Source organism: Durotheca rogersii (assembly GCF_024521655.1).
Source record: "Durotheca rogersii strain YMJ 92031201 chromosome Unknown GGS23scaffold_3, whole genome shotgun sequence".
Lineage (NCBI taxonomy): Eukaryota > Fungi > Ascomycota > Sordariomycetes > Xylariales > Xylariaceae > Durotheca > Durotheca rogersii.
This window is the reverse complement of record NW_026251234.1, coordinates 1,712,663-1,731,604: the sequence shown is the minus strand read 5'-3', so window position 1 is coordinate 1,731,604 and position 18,942 is coordinate 1,712,663. Positions and strand designations below refer to the sequence as shown.

The 18,942-nt window shown below is 54.5% G+C and overlaps 4 protein-coding genes across 4 annotated transcripts; 3 read left to right on the top strand and 1 right to left on the bottom strand.

The window, feature by feature from the left end:
* The first annotated feature begins 1,084 nt into the window (after nt 1-1,084).
* Nucleotides 1,085-6,681, top strand: GGS23DRAFT_290546 (RhoGAP-domain-containing protein). Its single transcript, XM_051512637.1, has 3 exons — nt 1,085-1,523; nt 1,932-2,192; nt 2,296-6,681. The coding sequence occupies exons 1-3, from the start codon at nt 1,372-1,374 to the stop codon at nt 6,326-6,328; spliced, it is 4,446 nt and encodes a 1,481-aa protein (XP_051375527.1). The 5' UTR covers nt 1,085-1,371; the 3' UTR covers nt 6,329-6,681.
* A 1,013-nt stretch (nt 6,682-7,694) lies between these two features.
* GGS23DRAFT_290604 (uncharacterized protein) lies at nt 7,695-9,073 on the top strand. The gene is made up of 2 exons (XM_051512638.1): nt 7,695-8,081; nt 8,245-9,073. The coding sequence occupies exons 1-2, from the start codon at nt 7,869-7,871 to the stop codon at nt 8,764-8,766; spliced, it is 735 nt and encodes a 244-aa protein (XP_051375526.1). The 5' UTR covers nt 7,695-7,868; the 3' UTR covers nt 8,767-9,073.
* Nucleotides 9,074-12,347: 3,274 nt separating this feature from the next.
* On the top strand, nt 12,348-13,844 carry GGS23DRAFT_552174 (Alpha/Beta hydrolase protein). Its single transcript, XM_051515391.1, has 2 exons — nt 12,348-12,569; nt 12,761-13,844. The coding sequence occupies exons 1-2, from the start codon at nt 12,560-12,562 to the stop codon at nt 13,741-13,743; spliced, it is 993 nt and encodes a 330-aa protein (XP_051375525.1). The 5' UTR covers nt 12,348-12,559; the 3' UTR covers nt 13,744-13,844.
* Nucleotides 13,845-16,529: 2,685 nt separating this feature from the next.
* Nucleotides 16,530-17,843, bottom strand: GGS23DRAFT_552170 (kinase-like domain-containing protein). Its single transcript, XM_051515390.1, has 2 exons — nt 17,264-17,843; nt 16,530-17,196 (listed from the first exon to the last, which is right to left on the bottom strand). The coding sequence occupies exons 1-2, from the start codon at nt 17,760-17,762 to the stop codon at nt 16,721-16,723; spliced, it is 975 nt and encodes a 324-aa protein (XP_051375524.1). The 5' UTR covers nt 17,763-17,843; the 3' UTR covers nt 16,530-16,720.
* Nucleotides 17,844-18,942: the final 1,099 nt, after the last annotated feature.

Genomic DNA, 18,942 nt, shown 5'->3' with positions numbered 1-18,942 from the left:
CCTCGGATGCCTGTCGCGCTTAGATGCTTAACCTCATACTATATATGTACATAGGCGCTTACTTACCTACATCCTATCAACATTACATCACATCACACAACAGCCTTTAGTCGCCCTCTGGGCAAGTGGGTGGAGGTAGGTAGGTACACCTACTATAATATGTTAGAAACACCTACCTTAGGTACTTTAGGTACCTACCGAGATACCTACCTTGGCACTTGTATGCTTGTCCTACGTTAGGAGGCGCCCGTAATGGGTCCGTGGTTACCTAGGTACCGAGGTACCTAATGCTTGTGGGAGGGAGGTAGGCATGCTAGAGTAGAATCCAGGAACCGCTTGGAGCCTGCGGGCCTATCGTAACAATCTCGCTTGCCGCCATTGGTCGACTTCGGGCCATCCTAGCACATTATGCTACTACGTACGCATCCAGTAAGGTTCCCAGATCCGCAGAGAAGGCGGGTTCACCTCATGTGATGTGTCGAGGTCTGTACTAATGTAGTGCCTAACCTTACAGACGTAGCGGGTCGTACATCCTGACATATTCTCCAAGCCCTTCATATCAGTGGGGGGAAGCCGTCCATCCTCTATTGTGAGTAGGCTTGTCTTCCTGCCTACTTAGGTCAACAAAGGCATCCTCCAGATGCAGTACATACCACGCCATACCTCCCTACCGCCTCCTGCCTACCTAGCCTATACCTATACTTGCATCGCAGCGCCCCTAACCTTCCGTACACACCGCACAGCACGATGGGTACCTCTCATGTACCTACCTATATCTCAGTTTCTCTTATTGTGAGCAAGGCTCAAGAGGAAAATGCGACCTTACACTCAACCCCTTCCAGTATGTATGTAGCTCCTAGGCTCGGCCCCTAACAAACCCCCTCCGCCCCCGGGCAGGGTGGTCTTGTTCTCTCCTTTCGCATTGTCTGTCTGTCTGTCTGTCTTAGGTACCTAACCCATCTACATACATACCTACCTACTTACCGACCTACCTTACCTAGCCGTACTCGCCTTGTTCCTCTTAGGTTCTTGATTTTATTTCTCCTCTCCCTTCCACCCCCCTTTCTGGTTCCCTGGCATGAATACGTGGTTCGGATGCTGGGAGAAGTCGTTCGTCCGTGTCTTTTTTGGAGAAGTGCGCTGCGTCTCGCAGACAGGCTCCCTTGCCGCAAGTGTCCGCCCGCGCTTAGCTGTCTCAATATTCGCCCTCGAACCTGGTCCGTTTATATGCGGCGTCAATCAGGGTCATCCGGGCGTCTCGAATGAGAAGCTCTGACCTTGGACGGATTCCCGACGCCGATTGGCCTCTGCCTGCCCCCTTGAACTACTCGCGCCCTCTCTCTAATCAACCCTTTCTTCGCATTGTGGACCATGTCGCATCTCACCCTCCAGCGGAGCGAGAGCCCAGCAGATTCCTACCTGCAAGAGGACAGCCCGACCATAGGTCGAGTCATCGTGAACTATCCTCCTCCTCCTGCCGATTCTATCCCACCGCCGTCGCCGTCCACAGCCGCCGGCACCAAGTAAGCCCCCGGTTCGCTTCTTCGTAATAATACCGCCATACCTTGCATCTATCTCCCTTTATTTGTATGGCGCTGTCTGGTGGTATCGCGTTGGGGGCTGGTTAAGTAACCACACTGTCGAGCCGTCTTTGTTACCTCGATGCACGCTATGGAACGTCGAGTGGAGCAGCATTTTCCCGTTTTTATTTTACCAGTTTTTATTTGGACTTGTCAAGTCTGTTTTATTTTATTTTTATCTTATTCTTGCTCTCTCTCTCTCTCTCCCCTCCCCCAACTCCCTAGTCTCTCTGTTGCGGAACTTCTGGGCCTGGTTGAGGAAGAAGAAAAAAAAAACAAGACGTGCCTTGCCGCTTGGTGTGCACTTCTCGACTCCCAATGCTGACTTAGAATCCCCCACTTGTTTCTTAGACCTCACAAGCCTCCAGCTCCCAGCCCTCTACAAACGAGCACGGCTCTCTCTCCGCCTTCCAGTGCGAGCCCATCTCGTGCGATATTTCCCGAGTCCGTACACTCGTCATTCCCGGCCACTTCGGCCAACCGACCCCCTTCGCAGGAACCGTTGGGATACTCTCCTTCCCTTGGCGATAAGGCGAAGGATTCCGGCTTTCTGGGGGTTATTAACCACGCAGGGGGGTTTTCTCCAGTTTCGCCCGTGTCTTCCAACTTTGGGTTCGTATTAATTCTTCCTTTCTCTGGAACTCAACACTCCTTCGTGTCTGTCTTTGCAGCCTGTATTCTGCGTACCCCTAACCTGATTTGCTCTTCACTCTAGGACGAAGCTCGTGTCCCTTCCGAATGACATTCGTGGTGTTTCCAACCTGACCGCGACCTCTAAGCCTCTCGTGGGCTCTGTTGCCACGAATCTTCCCACGATGGCGAGCGGCATAGCATCCAACTTCGGCGCCTCTTCTGGCGCCCCGAGGACGTCGTCCATCGATTCCGCGATATCCGCAATCTCGTCGCGAACCCACTCGCACCAGGGCTCGCAAGATGCCCCGTCCGGAACCGTGGATGTTGCCAATCTAATCAGGGCAGCAGGCAGTCCTGAAGCCGTCATACAATACCTCTTGAAGGAGAAGCAGTCTCAATCACAGCAGAACGCGCAGTTGTGGAGACTGGTTGACAAGCAGAGAGCCATGATCCTCGGCCTGAACAAGGATCTGGAGCGGGCCTTGAAGGATAAAGAGAAGTATAGGAAAAAATTGAAGGAGGTGATGGCTGCTCACGACGAGCGCCGGAGGCTTGATGCTGTCCAGTTAAACCCACCGAAAATTCCGCGGGTTAACGTGAATGCACCAAGAGAGCAGGAGACCGAGACGCCAGCGTCGCCGTCGAATCTAGATTCGGACAGCATGAAGCATTCTCCTATTGATGTTTCGCTAGCGCCTTACCCGATCACGCCCCCAGCCGACCAGGGCAACAGTGGATTGCCGTCGGTCGTTGGCGAACTCCTGGATCCTTCACATGCCATGCCAAAGGCATCTGAGCACGCGCTAGATCACTTTGATCGTGAAGAGGAGGATCGTGTAGCCGAGGAAGCCAAGATGGCGTCGGAAACACCTAGGGAACTCCCCATCAATTTTTCGCTGCCCCCTTCTCGAAGTCATCCGAGTGAACCCCCGCGAATGCCGCCTCCGAAGCCTCCGACGGCCCACCCTCCGGTAGGGTCAGTCACCGAAGCAACGCAGCAAGTTGATCACAGCAAATCTCAATTCTCACCGCCATCGGCGCCGCCCCCGCGTAAACCCCCACCTGCGCCTCTACAATTGAATAAGGAGTCAAAAGTCCTTGCTTCGATTTCGCCGGAAGATGATAATGACTCCGACTCGGACTATGATTCTCTATTAGAAGTCGACGAGCTGCCCCTACCAGAAAAACGGGGCCGAAGGCGCACCAGGGAGGAGGATGATAAGGAACGCGAGATCCTCGCGTTAAAGGAGGCCGAAGCCCGAAGCCTGTCTAAGAAGAGTAAGAAAGGTAGTCAGAAGGGAACGCCTGTCTCTGCGGCGTCGGAACCTGCGAAGAATGGCGGCCCGCCAACGCTTCGCACTCCTGGCACTCAGCCGGCGTTGGGGTCTGATAAGATTTCAGCGTCTCTCGCCGAGGTCATGGATGACATCGATCCTCGGGAAATCATACTCCCTCCCCCTCCCAAGTTGATGAGTCCTGGCTTACCCGCAAGTCCGAGACCGATGCCATCTAGGACATTAATGCCTTCACCCCTCGGATCCCCTCGCATCGCTGGGGCGGGACCCATGCCCCTCTCTCCGCGAGCTCCCCGACAGCCGATTCCCCTACCTCCGAACACTCCCGCGGCTAACCATCCATCCACCCAGCTTAACTCCACAGCACTCGGCGACAGTCCCGCTGAGAGAACAGAGGTCTATAGAGGTTTCGTCACTGACGAATACCCCGACTTATTATTGCCCCCGAATGCCCTGCTTTCCGTTGAGGTCAGAGTTGCCTCGTCTCGCATGAAGCCGTCGAGAGCCAGTCTTCTATCCCTGACACAACTGGAGGAGGATCCCGTATTCACACTAGCTATCATCTCACGAACGGAAGGTGTCGAGCTATGGAGAGTGGAGAAAGACAGCACGTCCCTCGCCAAGCTCGATCAGAGGATGAAGCAATGCGCGTCTTTCACTGCCAAGACTCCCGACAGGTCTCTATTTAGCGGACACTCCCCAGCCAAGTTGGATGCCCGTCGTATTGTCTTGGACCGATACCTCGACGAACTTCTCAATACACCTCTTGACACCCAAGTCGCCCTAGAATTATGCAGATACCTGTCAACGAATGCTCTCCCACCCAACGACGACGAGGCGCCGACTGCGAACGAACCAAGCAGCGCAACTAGTATCCTCAAGAAGGGTCCTGGAGGCAGACCATTCAAGAACGGCTACTTGACGAAGCGAGGCAAAAACTTCGGCGGGTGGAAGGCTCGGTTCTTTGTTCTTGACGGACCTCAACTTAAGTATTACGAAGCACCTGGCGGTGCTCATCTGGGGACTATCAAACTTCAGAGCGCTCAGATCGGCAAACAATCCCAGACCAACGATGGATCTCCTGCTACTGGTCCCAACGGCGATGAGTTGGATAATCAATATCGACATGCATTCCTCGTTCTCGAGCCGAAGAAAAAGGATTCTAGCAGCCACGTGAAGCACGTGCTATGCGCTGAAAGCGACCTAGAGCGTGATCAGTGGGTTGATGCTTTGCTCCGTTGGATCGACTATCGCGATGGTAACGAAGAGGAGTCGCAGCCGTCCGCCGCCCATGACCGACATCACGCGGGAGGCACCACGAATTCTAATGGTGCCAACTCCAAGAAGAAGCCACACGGACAAGGGAAGCACGCAGGGCAACGGAGCAGTAGTCAGGATGGTCTGATCGGAGTGAGCTACGATTCAGCGAAGCAGGGTCACACGCCGGAGGGCGCCCCGAGACATCGCAAACCCGCAACTCCGGAGCCTCAGGATAGGACGAATGGCCCTGCTTACACCATATCTGCCCCCAAAGATCCTCAGCCCATACCTGATTCATCGTCTTGGGGTAGTAAGGCGAGTCTGGCCCCACCCGGCCCTACACCCGAGGAAAAGAAGCAAAGAAAGCGCAGTTTCTTCGGGTTTGGCCCGAGAACCCGGTCATCGACCGACGACCAGGACCCACTATACGGTTCTTCTAATGGAGGTGTCACTAACTCAGTTCAACTTGAGCAACGCGGCCCGATTCGGCAGGTGTTCGGCGCGCCGCTCGCCGAGGCTGTGCGATTCAACGGTCCGCTTGATGCTAATGTCCCCCTTCCGGCAGTGGTATACCGCTGCATTCAGTATCTTGATGCTAAGAACGCCATCCGCGAGGAGGGCATCTTCCGACTCAGCGGGTCTAACGTAGTGATCAAGCAACTGCGCGAGCGCTTTAATAACGAGAGTGACGTTAACCTGCTCACTGATAACACGTATTACGACATCCATGCCGTTGCCTCCCTGCTGAAACTATACCTCCGCGAGCTTCCTACCACCATCCTCACACGGGACCTGCACATGAAGTTTGTCGAGGTGACCGAAATGCAAAATCAAGGGGAGAAGATACCGTCCCTGGCCGAGCTCGTTCGCCAACTCCCGCTAGCCAACGAAACATTACTAAAGTATCTCATCGCGTTCCTGATCAAGATCATCAATCACGCAGATGCGAACAAGATGACTGTGCGGAACGTTGGCATCGTTTTCTCGCCCACACTAAACATTCCGGCTCCTGTATTTGCTTTACTGCTACAAAATTATGAGGGCATCTTCGGAATCGATCCCGAAGAGTACGAGCTTCCTTCTCCCATATCCGACACAGATTCGCGGACACTGTCGGACCCCCAACCGCCCCGACCGTCGACGGCAGGGGCTTCGGACTCGCCGCATAGACAAAGACTCATGGAACAGGTGCATCAACGGTCCACTCCCACCCCACCTCCTGCTATTACGGGCGGGGGGTTGCGGCCGACGGCAACACCACCGCCTCGCCAGTCCTACGAGCCTCATTACCTAGCCCAGCCGGGATCCCAAGCGTCGTTGCGCCCAGCCTACGAGGGTAGCTTTGCCACGCCGCCCGGCCACGAGGCTAGCATGAGACCGCCGACCTATGATCGCCCGCATTACGGATCCTCGTACGAACAGGATTACGCAGAAGGTTCTCTAGCCGCGTATGACCAGTCGTACAAATCCAAGAGGAGAGAGAGCTCGATGTTTATGGGAAACGTGATGATGAACCAGCAAGGTTCCAAGAGTCGTCTCCGAGAGGAAACTAGAATGTGACCTCATCCCATCCCAGCGCTGGATGCGAGCTTGACGGAATGTTTGCGCGGTATGAATTCTTCTGCATATGAGGCGCGATGTATTATTTATTTTACATGGTCGGCACATATACCGATGTATATTCGTCTACTTTTTTCATCTTTGCTTTTTATGTCTGGCGCATATACCACCGTTGGAGGCTTTTTGCTCGGGAGTGAGGTTTTCTCACATCCTACGGGGACAGTGTTGGATTTTGGACTTGTTTAGCAACTCGAGAGGTGGTACCTGCTCTTTTTGCTCGGGGGGTTTCAGTGGTCTCGGTGGAGCATCGCCATGTTGGTACAGTCGACAGGATTATAATAGCCCGTCTCATTGTCCTTCGAGACATGATCGTTTTGGGGCGTAATATGCTTCTACACCGAGAGGCGGGAATTTGGGAGCGACGAAGCTAGCGATCTATCTACTTGCTATGGGTAGCTCACCGCTGGCTTCTAGTGGCGGGGTTGCAGCTGCAGTGGCTGGGTGCATGCTATTCATTATGGATTCGCTGGGGTGAATCGTGTTGGGTGATGATGGTAAAGGATCTCAGATATCCGCGGAATAGAGGAAGAACCCCCAGCCTGGCTTGACATGGGAAGGATTGATGAACTGAGGAAAACCCGTGCACGGTCAGACTGTTTGAAGACTACATGATAAAAAAAAGTCTAAGCAGCCTGTCGTCGTTGATCAATACAAGGAAAGAAAAACAGCCTCTATCGCCTGGAACGTGAGACTAACAAATGTGCAGCGGATGTTTAAAGCGTCGATAGGCCTAGCTATGTGTTGTTCGGTTCTCCAAAGCTTCGCCACCCAGGCAGAAGAAGCGTCATGACAATGTGCGACCAGGTAGCGCTCAGGTGCGGGGAACGGCTCGGTCGGCACCCTCTGCGATCGTCGATGTCCTTGCAGGGTCCAGAGATTAGGATACTGGTTAGAACCGCTTTGCAGGTGGCGACCTTGGGCAGCCTGGCGAGCCTTTGCCGTGAGACTGGCTCGGCGTGATGTCAAATCCAGAGAGCTCGCATATCCCAGCCTAGAAATGCGCTCTGGTGGACGTGTGAGACGCGAGCGAGAGGGAAAGATTGCCTCGAAAGGCGGCTGTGGAGCGACGTGGCTTGAGGGGTAGGCGTCCTCGTTGGCCGGGTTGAATCCTGAAGAACGCTCCCCACGCATCGTGTGGCTTGTCTATCCCATCTGTATCACTGGTAGACGGGATGGGGTACTGTTGGTGCTGCATTGCGTAGAACAGCTCCTAGTGGCGGATACGACTCGACGAAGAAATTGTCCTACATGAGCCAGCCACGTCGATGCGGGAACTCGTTTTTCTCTCCCTTTGCTTCTATACCACCCCCTTATCGATGGCCAACGACGGTTACGGCAAATGCGATGTGCCTCCAAGCCCCCGCGCCGCTGTCCAGAGTACCCGATAGAAATACCTATACGTTAGGTACTTGTTCGAAGAAATCCCTCCCAACCCTTCTTCCTCCTGCCAATTCCAATCGGTTGGCAACGAGCATTGATAATGGCCTTCGACACCACGGCCAAGTTCGACGACTGCGCAAACGGCACCTTTCAATGGTCGCTAGCAATGTTCTCGTCGACTTTCAGCGAGGTGGCCATTCTCGACTCTGAATTCTGGGGATTCCTGCGGGATATTGACGCGGCAGGATCCTACGGAACAAGTCCACAAGCCGCTCGGGACCAGCGCCAGCAGAGTCCCCGCGGCGTGGACATTGTGCGTTCTTCCTCGCTCTCATGTCCATAGCCCAAACGCCCGGCGTTTCTCTGGGGATTTATTCTCACCGTCGCGATCTTCCTCGGCAGGGTCAACCTTCAGGCCCCCCCCCCCCTCTCTCCCCCTCCCTCTCTCTCCCCCTCAAAATGTTAACCGAGCTCAGCTAAGCGCCGAGTACGCCACCGAGGATTGCGGCACGGGGCCGGGATTAGTAACTTCAGAGCTCGATTATCACCATTATGCGGGTGCGCAGCCGACGAGCGGGCTAAACGAGCGCCATCCGCAGTTCGTCGGGCCTCTCGTCGCCAACGGAGACCCAGGTGCTAACGTCGGGGATCCGATCTCTCTCGCCGGCGACGGGCTCATGCCAATGACGATTCCAGCGACAAGCAGAGCGCTGCTCGCGCCCGCGACAACGACGGCGGGGGTCGCCAAGAAGCACGAGCGCAGCCGCGAGCGCAACCGCGCGGCGGCGCACAAGTGCCGGCAGAAGGCGCGGCAGAGCGCGACCAAGCTGCAGGCGCGCGAGCGAGCGCTGGGCCTCGAGAACCGGGCGCTGCGCGCGCGCGCCGGCAGCTTGCGCGACGACGTGCTGCGCCTCAAGAGCGAGATCCTGAACCACGGCACTTGCAGCAGCGACCTCATCCAGGCCTACATCGTGCGGGCGGCGGGCGCCGTGCGCTAAGTGGGCGTTCCCGCCTCCCTCCCCTCAAGGTTAACCAAAAAAACGAGAGCGGAAAAGAAGGATGCGAGTTAGGGTATGAAGGAGTCGGCGCTTATTCTTATACGGAGGGCGGTCCACGGGCCAAACGTGTCTTTCTTTACGTGGCTTCGCTCATCACGATCGATCACGGTCCTGCGCTCGGGACATAGTCAAGGCAATAAAGGAAGGAGGGGGAGGGGAGGGGAAGGGGGGGTAGAAATCGACCTATCCTTAATGCCTCCCCGTTCCCGTCGACGTTCTATCTCAGCCCTCTTCGCAGAACCGCGGTTCAAGGAAGGTTTCTGCGGGAGATAACTAGTAGGAACACGAGCAATGACCGGCACACGGTGCTTGTTGGCGCGTTATTCCGGGTCGTCTTGGGAGAACAGTTCATCTTGGGAGAGGAACGAGACACCCCCAATATGCCTTTATAACTACAATCTTTAATTTTCAGCGGCGCTCGGCTCTGCCATCGGAAAATTGAGTACCTAGCCCACTGACAGAGACGGGGTTTCGCCGTGACTGAGGGACGGGCGGAGCCTTATTCGCACGATAGACGGAAATCGTGGCGATGTTATTCACAGTCGGGGTAAGTGTATCGCATGTCTATTATGTCCACCGCTCTTTGACGTGTCTGCGCGCTTTGTGGAATAACGTCTTCGCGACAAGGTATAAGATGTCTAGAAAAGAAGGCGGCTGGAGAGCTAAGAAATTGATCAGGCATAAGCCACGGGAACGAGAGAACAGAAGCTTACGGGCTCTAGATATTTTATATACACCTGCTTCTCAGTTCGATCTCTCATCTCCGTGCCTCTCCGTCCCCTTCCTCCCCCCGCTACGCTTCGGGGCCGGTCGGGAGCAATCGATCGGACCTACAAGGGGTGAAGCTAGACACGGAAATCCTCTTTTACCGATGATGTATATTCGGGGGAACGCGGGTTGGTGAGCGAGAGGGTCACGTACGCGCAGGCCGTCGACCGCGAGAATCGGGACGATAACCTGATTTCATCCCAACGTCATCACATTCCCCTCACACACGTCCCCCTGAACCGCCTCCCCTCGGTACTTTCCATCGCTCACGGAGATATATCGATGACGGCGTCGTATTGCCCGGGAAGGATGAGGGGGAAGACGCGGGTGTTAGGGTGGTGCCGCGCAGAAAGCAAGAGAAGTTATGGGGCGTTCGCTCCTCCTCGGCCTTAGCATTGCGCCCCCCATTGCGTGGTCGCGGCGGGTGCCGTCATCTAACCCGTCGTAGCTGGCGCGGCGGAGGCCTGTGTTCGGCTACGTAGCCAAAAGGGGATGAGACGCAGGTTGGCGAAGGCGTTTACGTTCTTGCGTAACGCTAGGCGGTCATCGGGGACGGCCGAGACCACACGCGTTATGACCTAGGATGCGACGTCTTTGTGTTTTCGATGAGCACATGGCTCGAGGAGCCCGCTACTGGATATCTCCAGGGGTTCTGGCGGCGAGAGGTGCGAGATTGACTCGATGGTGCTTTACCCAGCCCCGCTGCAGATCATCGGGAAACCTGCTGATCTATTATTCTCTTGATACCGCATAGGTACATAACCAATGCTAGCCGTGCCCGATCGACCCCCTATGCTAGGATGGCGAGCCCTTTGCCTTCTTGAGTGTTGCGTAAGGCTCGAGGATGTAATAGACGGCCCAAACAGAGCTCGTTTTGTACTAATGGGAAATATACCTGGACGCCTAGACCGAATCCCGACTTGGGAGAGGCGAGCTTATATCACAGCTTCCTATGCGTCACGGAGCCTTATTTCTACTTGGCGATCGGAGCAGAGCTGGGACTCGCCCCCGCAGTGTGCTATACTTTCACCTACCTATTGTAATAAAGACGTTCTTGGCAGTACCGCACCGCATAGCCCTCTACGAGGACCGCCAGAATCGGAATAGGGGCGACATGGGAAGTGAAGAGTCTCGTAACTTATCGGTACTATGTATACTAGTATTAGGACCTGTGGAATAGCACCGCCAGACACGCGAAGCTAACGGCAAGACCGTCGAGGCTTTGGAGCGCCGCGCCGAATGGGAGAGCCTGGTATGTCACGCGCCTCTCCCCTTTCCAACCCGTCACTGATGCGCCGAAGAGTGCCAGCCATCTCACATACACTCTGTCGACGTGTCCGGATATCGACCCGGAGCACATAATACCTACTAGAGCCGGTCGAAGCGCCCTCGGGAACTTGCCGCGAGAGGCAACGTGGCAGAGGCGGGTCTCGTTGGCAGACGGGATTCCGCCCCGTACGTCGGTTTCCCGCACGGCATCCGAGAACAGCACATCTAGGTCCACTCACGGAAAGGTGAGGGCAGAGGCGGAAACAGTCATAGGGGAAAGAGGCGCGACTGCGACGTGGGTGAGAGGGTTGGCTAGGGCAGAGCGCATGCGGTTGCTGGGGGGGCAAGGAGGCTCTCACTCTCCGGACGGCACCTGGACTCGTAAGCCGACGGTCGTGTCACCCCGCGCGTTGCTCGGGGATAATAGCCAACTATCCGGCCGGCCGCGAGGCAAGACTTTCATAACCGCAGTAGCAATAGCCCCGTCGGCATCTTTCGGCGCGCCGTTTCCCCAACGCCAGCGAGCTCTTCCTCGCGGAGGGCGAGTTGGCGTCCGCCGCGTGGCCGACACGTCTTGTCCAAGAAAGCGCGCAGAGGAGAGAAGGGGGGGGGCGGACGAGGATATTTGCTTTTGAACATGAGGTTCTGTTGAGCAGTGTTGTTACCTACGTATGGTATTTGATGAGTTGCGTTATTATTACCTACCGACCGAGTCTCGGCTTAAGCCGGCTGGCTATTCGCCAAACGGGGGGAGGGAGGGTATTATTCCGGGGATAAGGACCGGTGCATGCATAGGAAGGTAGATTATAGGTATTACTACATGTACCTATCGAGGCTCATCGGCTCGCTCGGTTCTCTGGCTCGCGGTGTTTTAGGTAGGAAGCAGACGAGGAAAAAAAAAAGGCGAAGGGCGGAGCCGCAGTGACATTGGTTCGCGGCGGCATGCTTGGCGTAGGTATTTCTCGCAGCGTGCCGTGATCTGATACTTTTCTGGCTTCTCGTAGCTGCTGCCAGCAAATCTGTTTATTAACCTGCCTACTTACCTACCTCCTCCCGGCGTCCATTTTCCGAGGCTCTCCGATAAATAACTGTTTCCTCTCGTAAGAAGCATCTATATCCGCCGCGCTCCTCGCCGTTTTTCGAGATCGCATCGCATCCTCGCCCGCCATCGCCCATCGTGCGCTTCCCGGATCCGACTACCTAGCATCTAGCATACTAGCAGAGCCTGGCATAGCGGGCATAGCGGGCATACCTACCCCCCCCACGGCCGCCGCGCATGGCACGCCTCGCCGCTCTCTTGGCCGGCCTCCTCGGGACGCGGCCGGAGCTGTCCCGCCTCGCGGTGCTCGCCGCGGCCGCGGCGGCGCTGCACCTGCTGATTGGCTGGGCCTCCCACGCGCCGCCGGACGGCGCGAAGCTCCGCGGCCGGCGGCGCCGACGGCCCTTCACGCCCTCGCCCTCGCCCGCGCCGCGCGCGACGGTCTCGGAACACCACGACGGAGCCGCCGTGGACCTGCCCTACCCGCCCGACGCGCTGCCCGCCGCGCGGGACGTGGCGACGCCGTACGGGTCGATCCGCGTCTACGAGTGGGGGCCCCAGACCGGGGAGAAGGTCTTGCTCGTCCACGGCATCAGCACGCCGGCGGTGGCCCTCGGGGACCTCGCCCACGAACTGGCCCGGAGAGGGTATCGGGTCATGGTATTCGGTATGTGAATGCGAGTTTCACTAGTGTTTCTTGTCTTGAGCAATGCCCTCCTCCTGCCCTGCAGGCTTTGCTTTTTAGCCCCTGAAAGGGGTGGACTCGGGAGAAACAGAACGACGGCGTAAAGTAAGAGAGACGAGAGATTATCTATCTGGTGGTAGCCCTTCGCCCTAACCGTCCCCACTACTACGCAGACCTCTTCGGTCGTGGGTACTCTGATGCGCCCGACGATCTTCCCTACGACTCGCGGCTATATGCGACGCAGATCCTCCTCGTCCTCGCATCGTCTAACCTACCGTGGACGACGCCGGCGGGAGTGGGAGCAGCGTCGTCCGGCGGGTTCCATCTGGTGGGATACTCCCTCGGCGGCGCCCTCTGCGTCGCTTTCGCGCGCTATTTCCCACACTTATTGCGCTCGCTCGCCCTCGTGGCCAGCGCCGGCCTCATCCGGTCGCATCACGTCGGTTGGCAAAGCCGGTTTCTGTACAACATGGGCCTGCTGCCAGAGTTCCTGGTCCGGCGGCTCGTACGTAGGAGGATTCGGCCTAGCGTTACCACTACCATGACTACGACTACTAGTAGTACCGCTGCCGTTGAGAAGCAGGAAGAGGGAGGAAGAAAACTTCCCCGCTTGGGGCAAGGCGCGGCAGATGATGTGGATATTGTGTCGGCTGAGGTTAAGAAGCCAGGCTTTCTACCAATTAAGGATGGCGACGTTAACGGGGGTGACGACTTCAATGCCGCGGCCATCTCCAGATCCCGGCCCGGCGTCACGGTGGCCTCGATCGTGCGGTGGCAAGTCGATCACCACGCCGGGTTCATCGGGGCCTTCGTGAGCACGATACGCAACGCGCCTATCTATGCCCCGCAGGAGGACTGGGGCTTCCTGGCTACCGTACTCGCCAGGGCCAGGAGGCGAGCGCGAGAAGCGGAGAGCGAGGAGGGGATCGCGGGGATCGAATCCCCGCTCTTGTTGTCGGGGCTCCGGGCCGGAAAGGTCCTAATGGTCCTTGGCGAGGATGACCCTGTCATCGTCAAGGACGAGGTAGAAGAAGACGTCCGGAAAGTTCTAGGATCCGAGGGGGTCGAATTCGCGGTTCTTCCGGGCGGCCACGAAATACCTATCACGTCAAGCCACGGCGTCGCGGAAGCTCTCGAAGGCTTCTGGCGTCGATAGACGGAGGGACGCATCTTACATACACAGATAACAAATGCGACTGTACTTAGTAGCGATAACCGTAAGGATGGCGAATACATAGTTGCTCGAATACGACCACGTATTCGGGCAAGAAATGAATCGTCACGAAACTAGCTCAGGCTCCCGCCGCCCTTGCTGGACTAACGATGCAACTAAGACTACCTGCTCCAAGACGAAGCATTGACAGCACATAGCCCTCACCCTCCCCCCCCTCTTGCTATTCCCGGGGATCGAAGGCGGAAGTGGCTAGCGATTGGGGAGGACCCCATGCCATACGCGTCCCAAGCCCGCCGGCGTAATTGCACGGGCCTCGACTAGGGAGACCTCCAGTAAGATCTATAAGGGGCGGGCAGGCGAGTCATGTCTCATAAGCGACATCTGCAGGTAGGTAGACATAATCCAAGTAACAACAATTCGCATATGGCCTCCGCTGCGCACCGGTCGGGTGCTTCTCTGTTATCTTGTGCACGGACAGCCACGGCGTGTCGCCGCCTCGCCCGAGCGTCGCGTAGGTATGTGCATACCTGCCTACAACCTTAGGCCGCGCGCGGACTCGGGCATCTCCGGCTGGAGGTTACTATGTTCGGCCGGTTCTTAGGGACGGAATCCTCCTCACGCAGGCTCCTATGTGCTGCCACGTCGGTACTTCTAGCCAACGGTGACCGCGTACGAAGGGGATGGGGATGGGGAGCCCGCCGGGAACTTGGCTATCTTGCCATAAGCGCACGACAACGCGACGACGAGAGTGCCCTTTCCCTCGCGCCGCAAGCCCGACCCACTCTCCCTCCCCATCCGCAGAAGTGCCAAGGCTATCGACAGCACAGCGAGGGGGATTTAACCGTCGTCTATTTGGGTGTATACATATATAGTGCAGTAAGCTGCATGCCGGAGGGAGGCCAGTGCTCGAACGTGGCTAGAGGTAGGTAGGTGTAGGTGATGTATTCATCGAGGCGTACATTTGCTGGAAGGTTCCTGGGGAGGAGGGAGGAGGCCATGGCCGAGGGCCGTCAGCGCCGGCTCTCGAGGTGCGCACTACCTACCTGTAGTAACGTACTGCACCCCAACCCCAGCGATTGAGGTGTGCAGGCAAACGAGGTGGCGGGCGGCCATATGTATGTGTGTACCAGTGACGGTATGATATTCGGTGGTGGTGGTGCGCGTGCAGGGCGCTACTACGTTGCGCGTTGTAATGCGTAGCCGTCCCCTCCGGAACAGAATCTGGGGTTGAGCTATCGGAGGCCGCTCGCTGCCTGTATAGCTGGGCCTATCAGGTGCAGGCCATCACGCCCAAATCGAGACCGCGTCGACACCGATGCGACCCCAACCGCCGTGCCGCATCATAATGACTTGAAGATAAGAGATCGGCGTCGCGTCCTCGTCCCCGTCCCTGTCCCCATCCCCCTCTTTCGCACGATCAGCCATAACCCGACACCGTCGCACTTTGTAGCAGACTCGCCACACCTAACACCTACGCTATTTAGGTATGTAGGTACTGTGCATAGGCGAGAGGAGCAAGATAGACGTGCTCGCGGGGGGTGGGTTGGTTTCTTTGACGGATGCGGACTGTGGGAGACGGTAGGGATGGCAGGAGGAAAAGAGGAGGGGCCGGCGGCGGGGTGGCCTTTCAGGGATCGAACGTTTGTACTATAGATCAGATGATAGGACGCGAGTTGGACAACGAATTGCACATGCAATTGGCTCAGAAGGGATGACATGACATCCCGACGTGTGCCTACACACACCTGGAAGAGGAGGCACGGCGCAGGCGTTGCGGGTCAGCGGACACGGTGGAACGCCTCCTCCTTGTCGATTGTCGATGGTAGCGAATGGGTTAGCAGTCGCCGACATCAGTGGGCGACGGGAAGATGTCCTCTCCATCGCCCGTCTCTCCCTTACTTGGGTCCATACGTGTGTGCACGTATACCTACGTGTACGCATATAAATGTGCGTATGGAGGTGTGGATGGATGCAGGTAGGTATAGCTTAGGTATGTACTTGCGAGACAGAGCATCGGAGAGGGAGAGAAGAGAGAACTCGCCGTGGTATGAAGGCAGCGTGTGGAGAGCGGTTGGGACGGGACTTAATTGAGGACAGCGTAGAGATTGTCTCCAAGTCGGCGAATTACGAGTACATCAGTAGCCTCGTATCAGATAATAAAGCAGCTTCGATGGTCCCTTTTCACCCCGCAATTCCTCCTCGTTCCAGATTGCCGTTCCAGATTGCAGGTGACGTAATATCTAGGTATGCCTTAGGGTAGGCAGGTACATGCCTACCTGCCTTCCTCACTCCCTCGCTCCTCGTGTACCTATGAGTACCTCTCCTACCCTTGGCCACGCCAACTCGCCTCCCAGGGGTACTGAGCTGGAATTGGCCAGCGGGCTAGCGAGCTGCCGCCGCTTCTTCCGCCTCTCCTTCCTCGCCTCCAGAGTCAGCAGCGTTAATCCGAGGATCCCTGCGCAACTGACGGAAATCGACCTAGCCGTAATGTAACAAGGCTAATATAAAATACAAGTATAACTTACTAAAATGAAAAAGAAAACTAAAGCACCTTACATTATTATAAGTTAAATATAATAAAAATATAATATTTATTTATTTATTTTAATAATATTTTAACTTCTTAAAGTTTATACTTTTGTTAAATTTATTTATTTTCCTTTTAATTTAAATTTTTATTTAAATTCTTTTGATACTTATAAGTTTATTTTTCTTCATTTATTAAAGATTTTAATTTAAATTTTATCTAGTTATAAAATAAATATTTACCATTCTTAGGTTGCTATATATGAAAAGCCTAGGAATAAGGTGGTTAATTGTACATTCATAGTCTTAAGGAGAGTTGTCTAATATATACCAACATGCATGATAACTCGTGCTAGTCGATGTTGAATTGAAGGAGTTATTCATTCGCGAAACTCTCAGGTATAACTTATGACAGTACAGTCTATCGCTAATATTAAGCCCCTCGAGCCAGCACAAAATAGTCCCAATAGTTATAAAGACTTAAGCCATCAGAATCGCAGGCGTCTAACTTGGAACTCACGCCATCAACATCGAGACATTGAGGCAAATACCTCTCGTCCCACTCTGCTCCAACCTCAGAAGTCCATCGCGCTTTGCAATATTCCCAGTACCAAGGATACCATCCGGATTGTTCCCAGTCGATAATGGCAGCAACGTGAAGAAGCTGTCCCGCGTCTTTCGATAAAATGATGTTGCTGGGGTGAAGATCGCTGTGCGTAAAGACAATGGGGCCATTATCCGGGAACTTGATTCGAAAAGGGTGTGGTTTCTTGCCTTCCCAATTAAACTTATTCGGCCCTATCGCAGTTGTATACCAGTCATGGAATATCGGCAGAGACAGAAAAGGTCCAGCAGTCTCCGGGGCGCCTTCGAAGATCCGGTCTGGTAGAGGCCCGCTTTCAATGCTTCCTGCAAATAAGATATTAGGCGAAAGCGAGAGGAAGAAAGTAGTGGCACTAGAGGAGTTAGGTTATACCTAAGAAAGCTTTATCCTGTCTCAGTCCACGCCATTCCTCGACCATGCGTCGTAGCTGACTGCAAATAGTAGTTCGCTCCTTGTCATTCATAGTTGGCCAGAGTTTTTCTAGTGTGTCCCCTTCGATGAACTCAATGTAGATGAATGTCTGACGGGAATCCGTTCGCCAACCGTACACCTCGGGAATACGCACGCGACCCAGCAGATTCTGCCGAATAAAACGTAAACATTTTGCTTCTGCAACCCGAACTCCGCCTCCATATTTCACCAGCAGCCCAAGTGATGGGAATATTACTGGCGAGGGATGGTCAAAGTTCTGGGGCTGCTGTGCTGCACGGGCGGCAGCTCTGACCTCGTCGGGTGTTGGCAGGCGGCGTACCGGGGAGCCAGGCCTCGTGAAAAATCCCGAGTCCTGAAAATCTACGTTTTCAATGGTCTTCTCTGCGGTGTCTCCAGACTGCTGGGCATTCTGTAACAATCGCGAGTCATCCTCAGACATTTTAGTGAGGTAGAATGTGAGTACCGTCGATAACAGTTTCGCGCGCAAATATCGCTTTGTACCTAGGTAAGCTAATCTACCCCTCCACAGAGTACCCCTCAGACTACCTTAATTAAGCATTTCTTTTTCAACTACTATATTAATAATGAAAGGTATTGTTACGTAAAACGTAGACGCCTACTTTCACGCTTTGCGGTATGTAGGCTTATATAGGCTGGTTCAACTGCTCCGTGACAGGTATTTATACTATGAAAATTAATTAAACTTATTAATCATAATATTATAACAGTTATATAATTTTTAGTTTTGTTGCTTAGCTTTTTACTATATAACTCTTTTTATATATTTAAAGTGTTTTATTAATACTAATTTCGTTCTTATATATTTACTGTAGTGTGGTAGAACTAGGCTTTTGTAAGATTTTAGATACGTATTTAAAATATTATAGTGGCATGGTAAAACTAGGCTACGTAGCCTTTTCGATAAGTATTTGTATATATCTCATACTTGGATTCTCATCGCTTAATCTTCATCTGGTAGACATTTTATAGATATCGTAGTTTACAGTAATTTACTCATTCTTTAATATACCTTCTGTCGCTACCTACTTCTAGTCTTTTCTTTTCCCAGCTGCCTTTTCGGCTAGCTGATTAACTGATTATAGCTACTTATAGCTATAATCTTGTCTAATCGGCACTGGGCTAGTTGTTGGCAGTTGGGTAGCCTCTTGTTCTTTCGGGTCTCCCTCACAGCGTGCCCCCGCTGTTCCTCTTCAATATTAAAGAAATAAATCTATACGAGGGGGTAAAAGGAGGAAGGTGCACCCTTCAGCGTCTAGAACCTTCGACGGGCCGTAGGGGATCCTTACGATAAGCCTTAGCTGCCGCCAGGCCCTTATAAAAGTCTCAACGGTACGCCAGCAGTCTGAAGTAAAGTAGCTCGTCTACCAGGAGAGCACTCGGGAACCAGAAGAAACACTCAGCTAAGACGTGCCTGGATCCTGGGCGTTTTCAACTAACGGCCGGAGCCGCCGATTCCGGGGGAGGAAGATATTGCAAGAAGTAAGTAAGCACTAGCCCCTAGAAAGGGCAGGGACCCAAACCCAGCCTATATAGTAGAGCTCATAGAGCCGCGTCAGCGCTCAGATTACTATTTCCTACATCAAGCTTTCCCCTCTGTT

What these genes read in the sequence shown, in the direction of transcription:
- GGS23DRAFT_290546 (XM_051512637.1), top strand. Translation starts at nt 1,372, where the DNA reads ATGTCGCATCTCACCCTCCAGCGGAGCGAGAGCCCAGCAGATTCCTAC. An exon ending in TCCACAGCCGCCGGCACCAA is followed by an intron (nt 1,524 to 1,931) that starts GTAAGCCCCCGG and finishes CTTGTTTCTTAG; the next exon opens with ACCTCACAAGCCTCCAGCTC. An exon ending in CCCGTGTCTTCCAACTTTGG is followed by an intron (nt 2,193 to 2,295) that starts GTTCGTATTAAT and finishes TCTTCACTCTAG; the next exon opens with GACGAAGCTCGTGTCCCTTC.
- GGS23DRAFT_290604 (XM_051512638.1), top strand. Translation starts at nt 7,869, where the DNA reads ATGGCCTTCGACACCACGGCCAAGTTCGACGACTGCGCAAACGGCACC. An exon ending in GTCCCCGCGGCGTGGACATT is followed by an intron (nt 8,082 to 8,244) that starts GTGCGTTCTTCC and finishes AACCGAGCTCAG; the next exon opens with CTAAGCGCCGAGTACGCCAC.
- GGS23DRAFT_552170 (XM_051515390.1), bottom strand. Translation starts at nt 17,762, where the DNA reads ATGTCTGAGGATGACTCGCGATTGTTACAGAATGCCCAGCAGTCTGGA. An exon ending in ACAGGATAAAGCTTTCTTAG is followed by an intron (nt 17,197 to 17,263) that starts GTATAACCTAAC and finishes TCTTATTTGCAG; the next exon opens with GAAGCATTGAAAGCGGGCCT.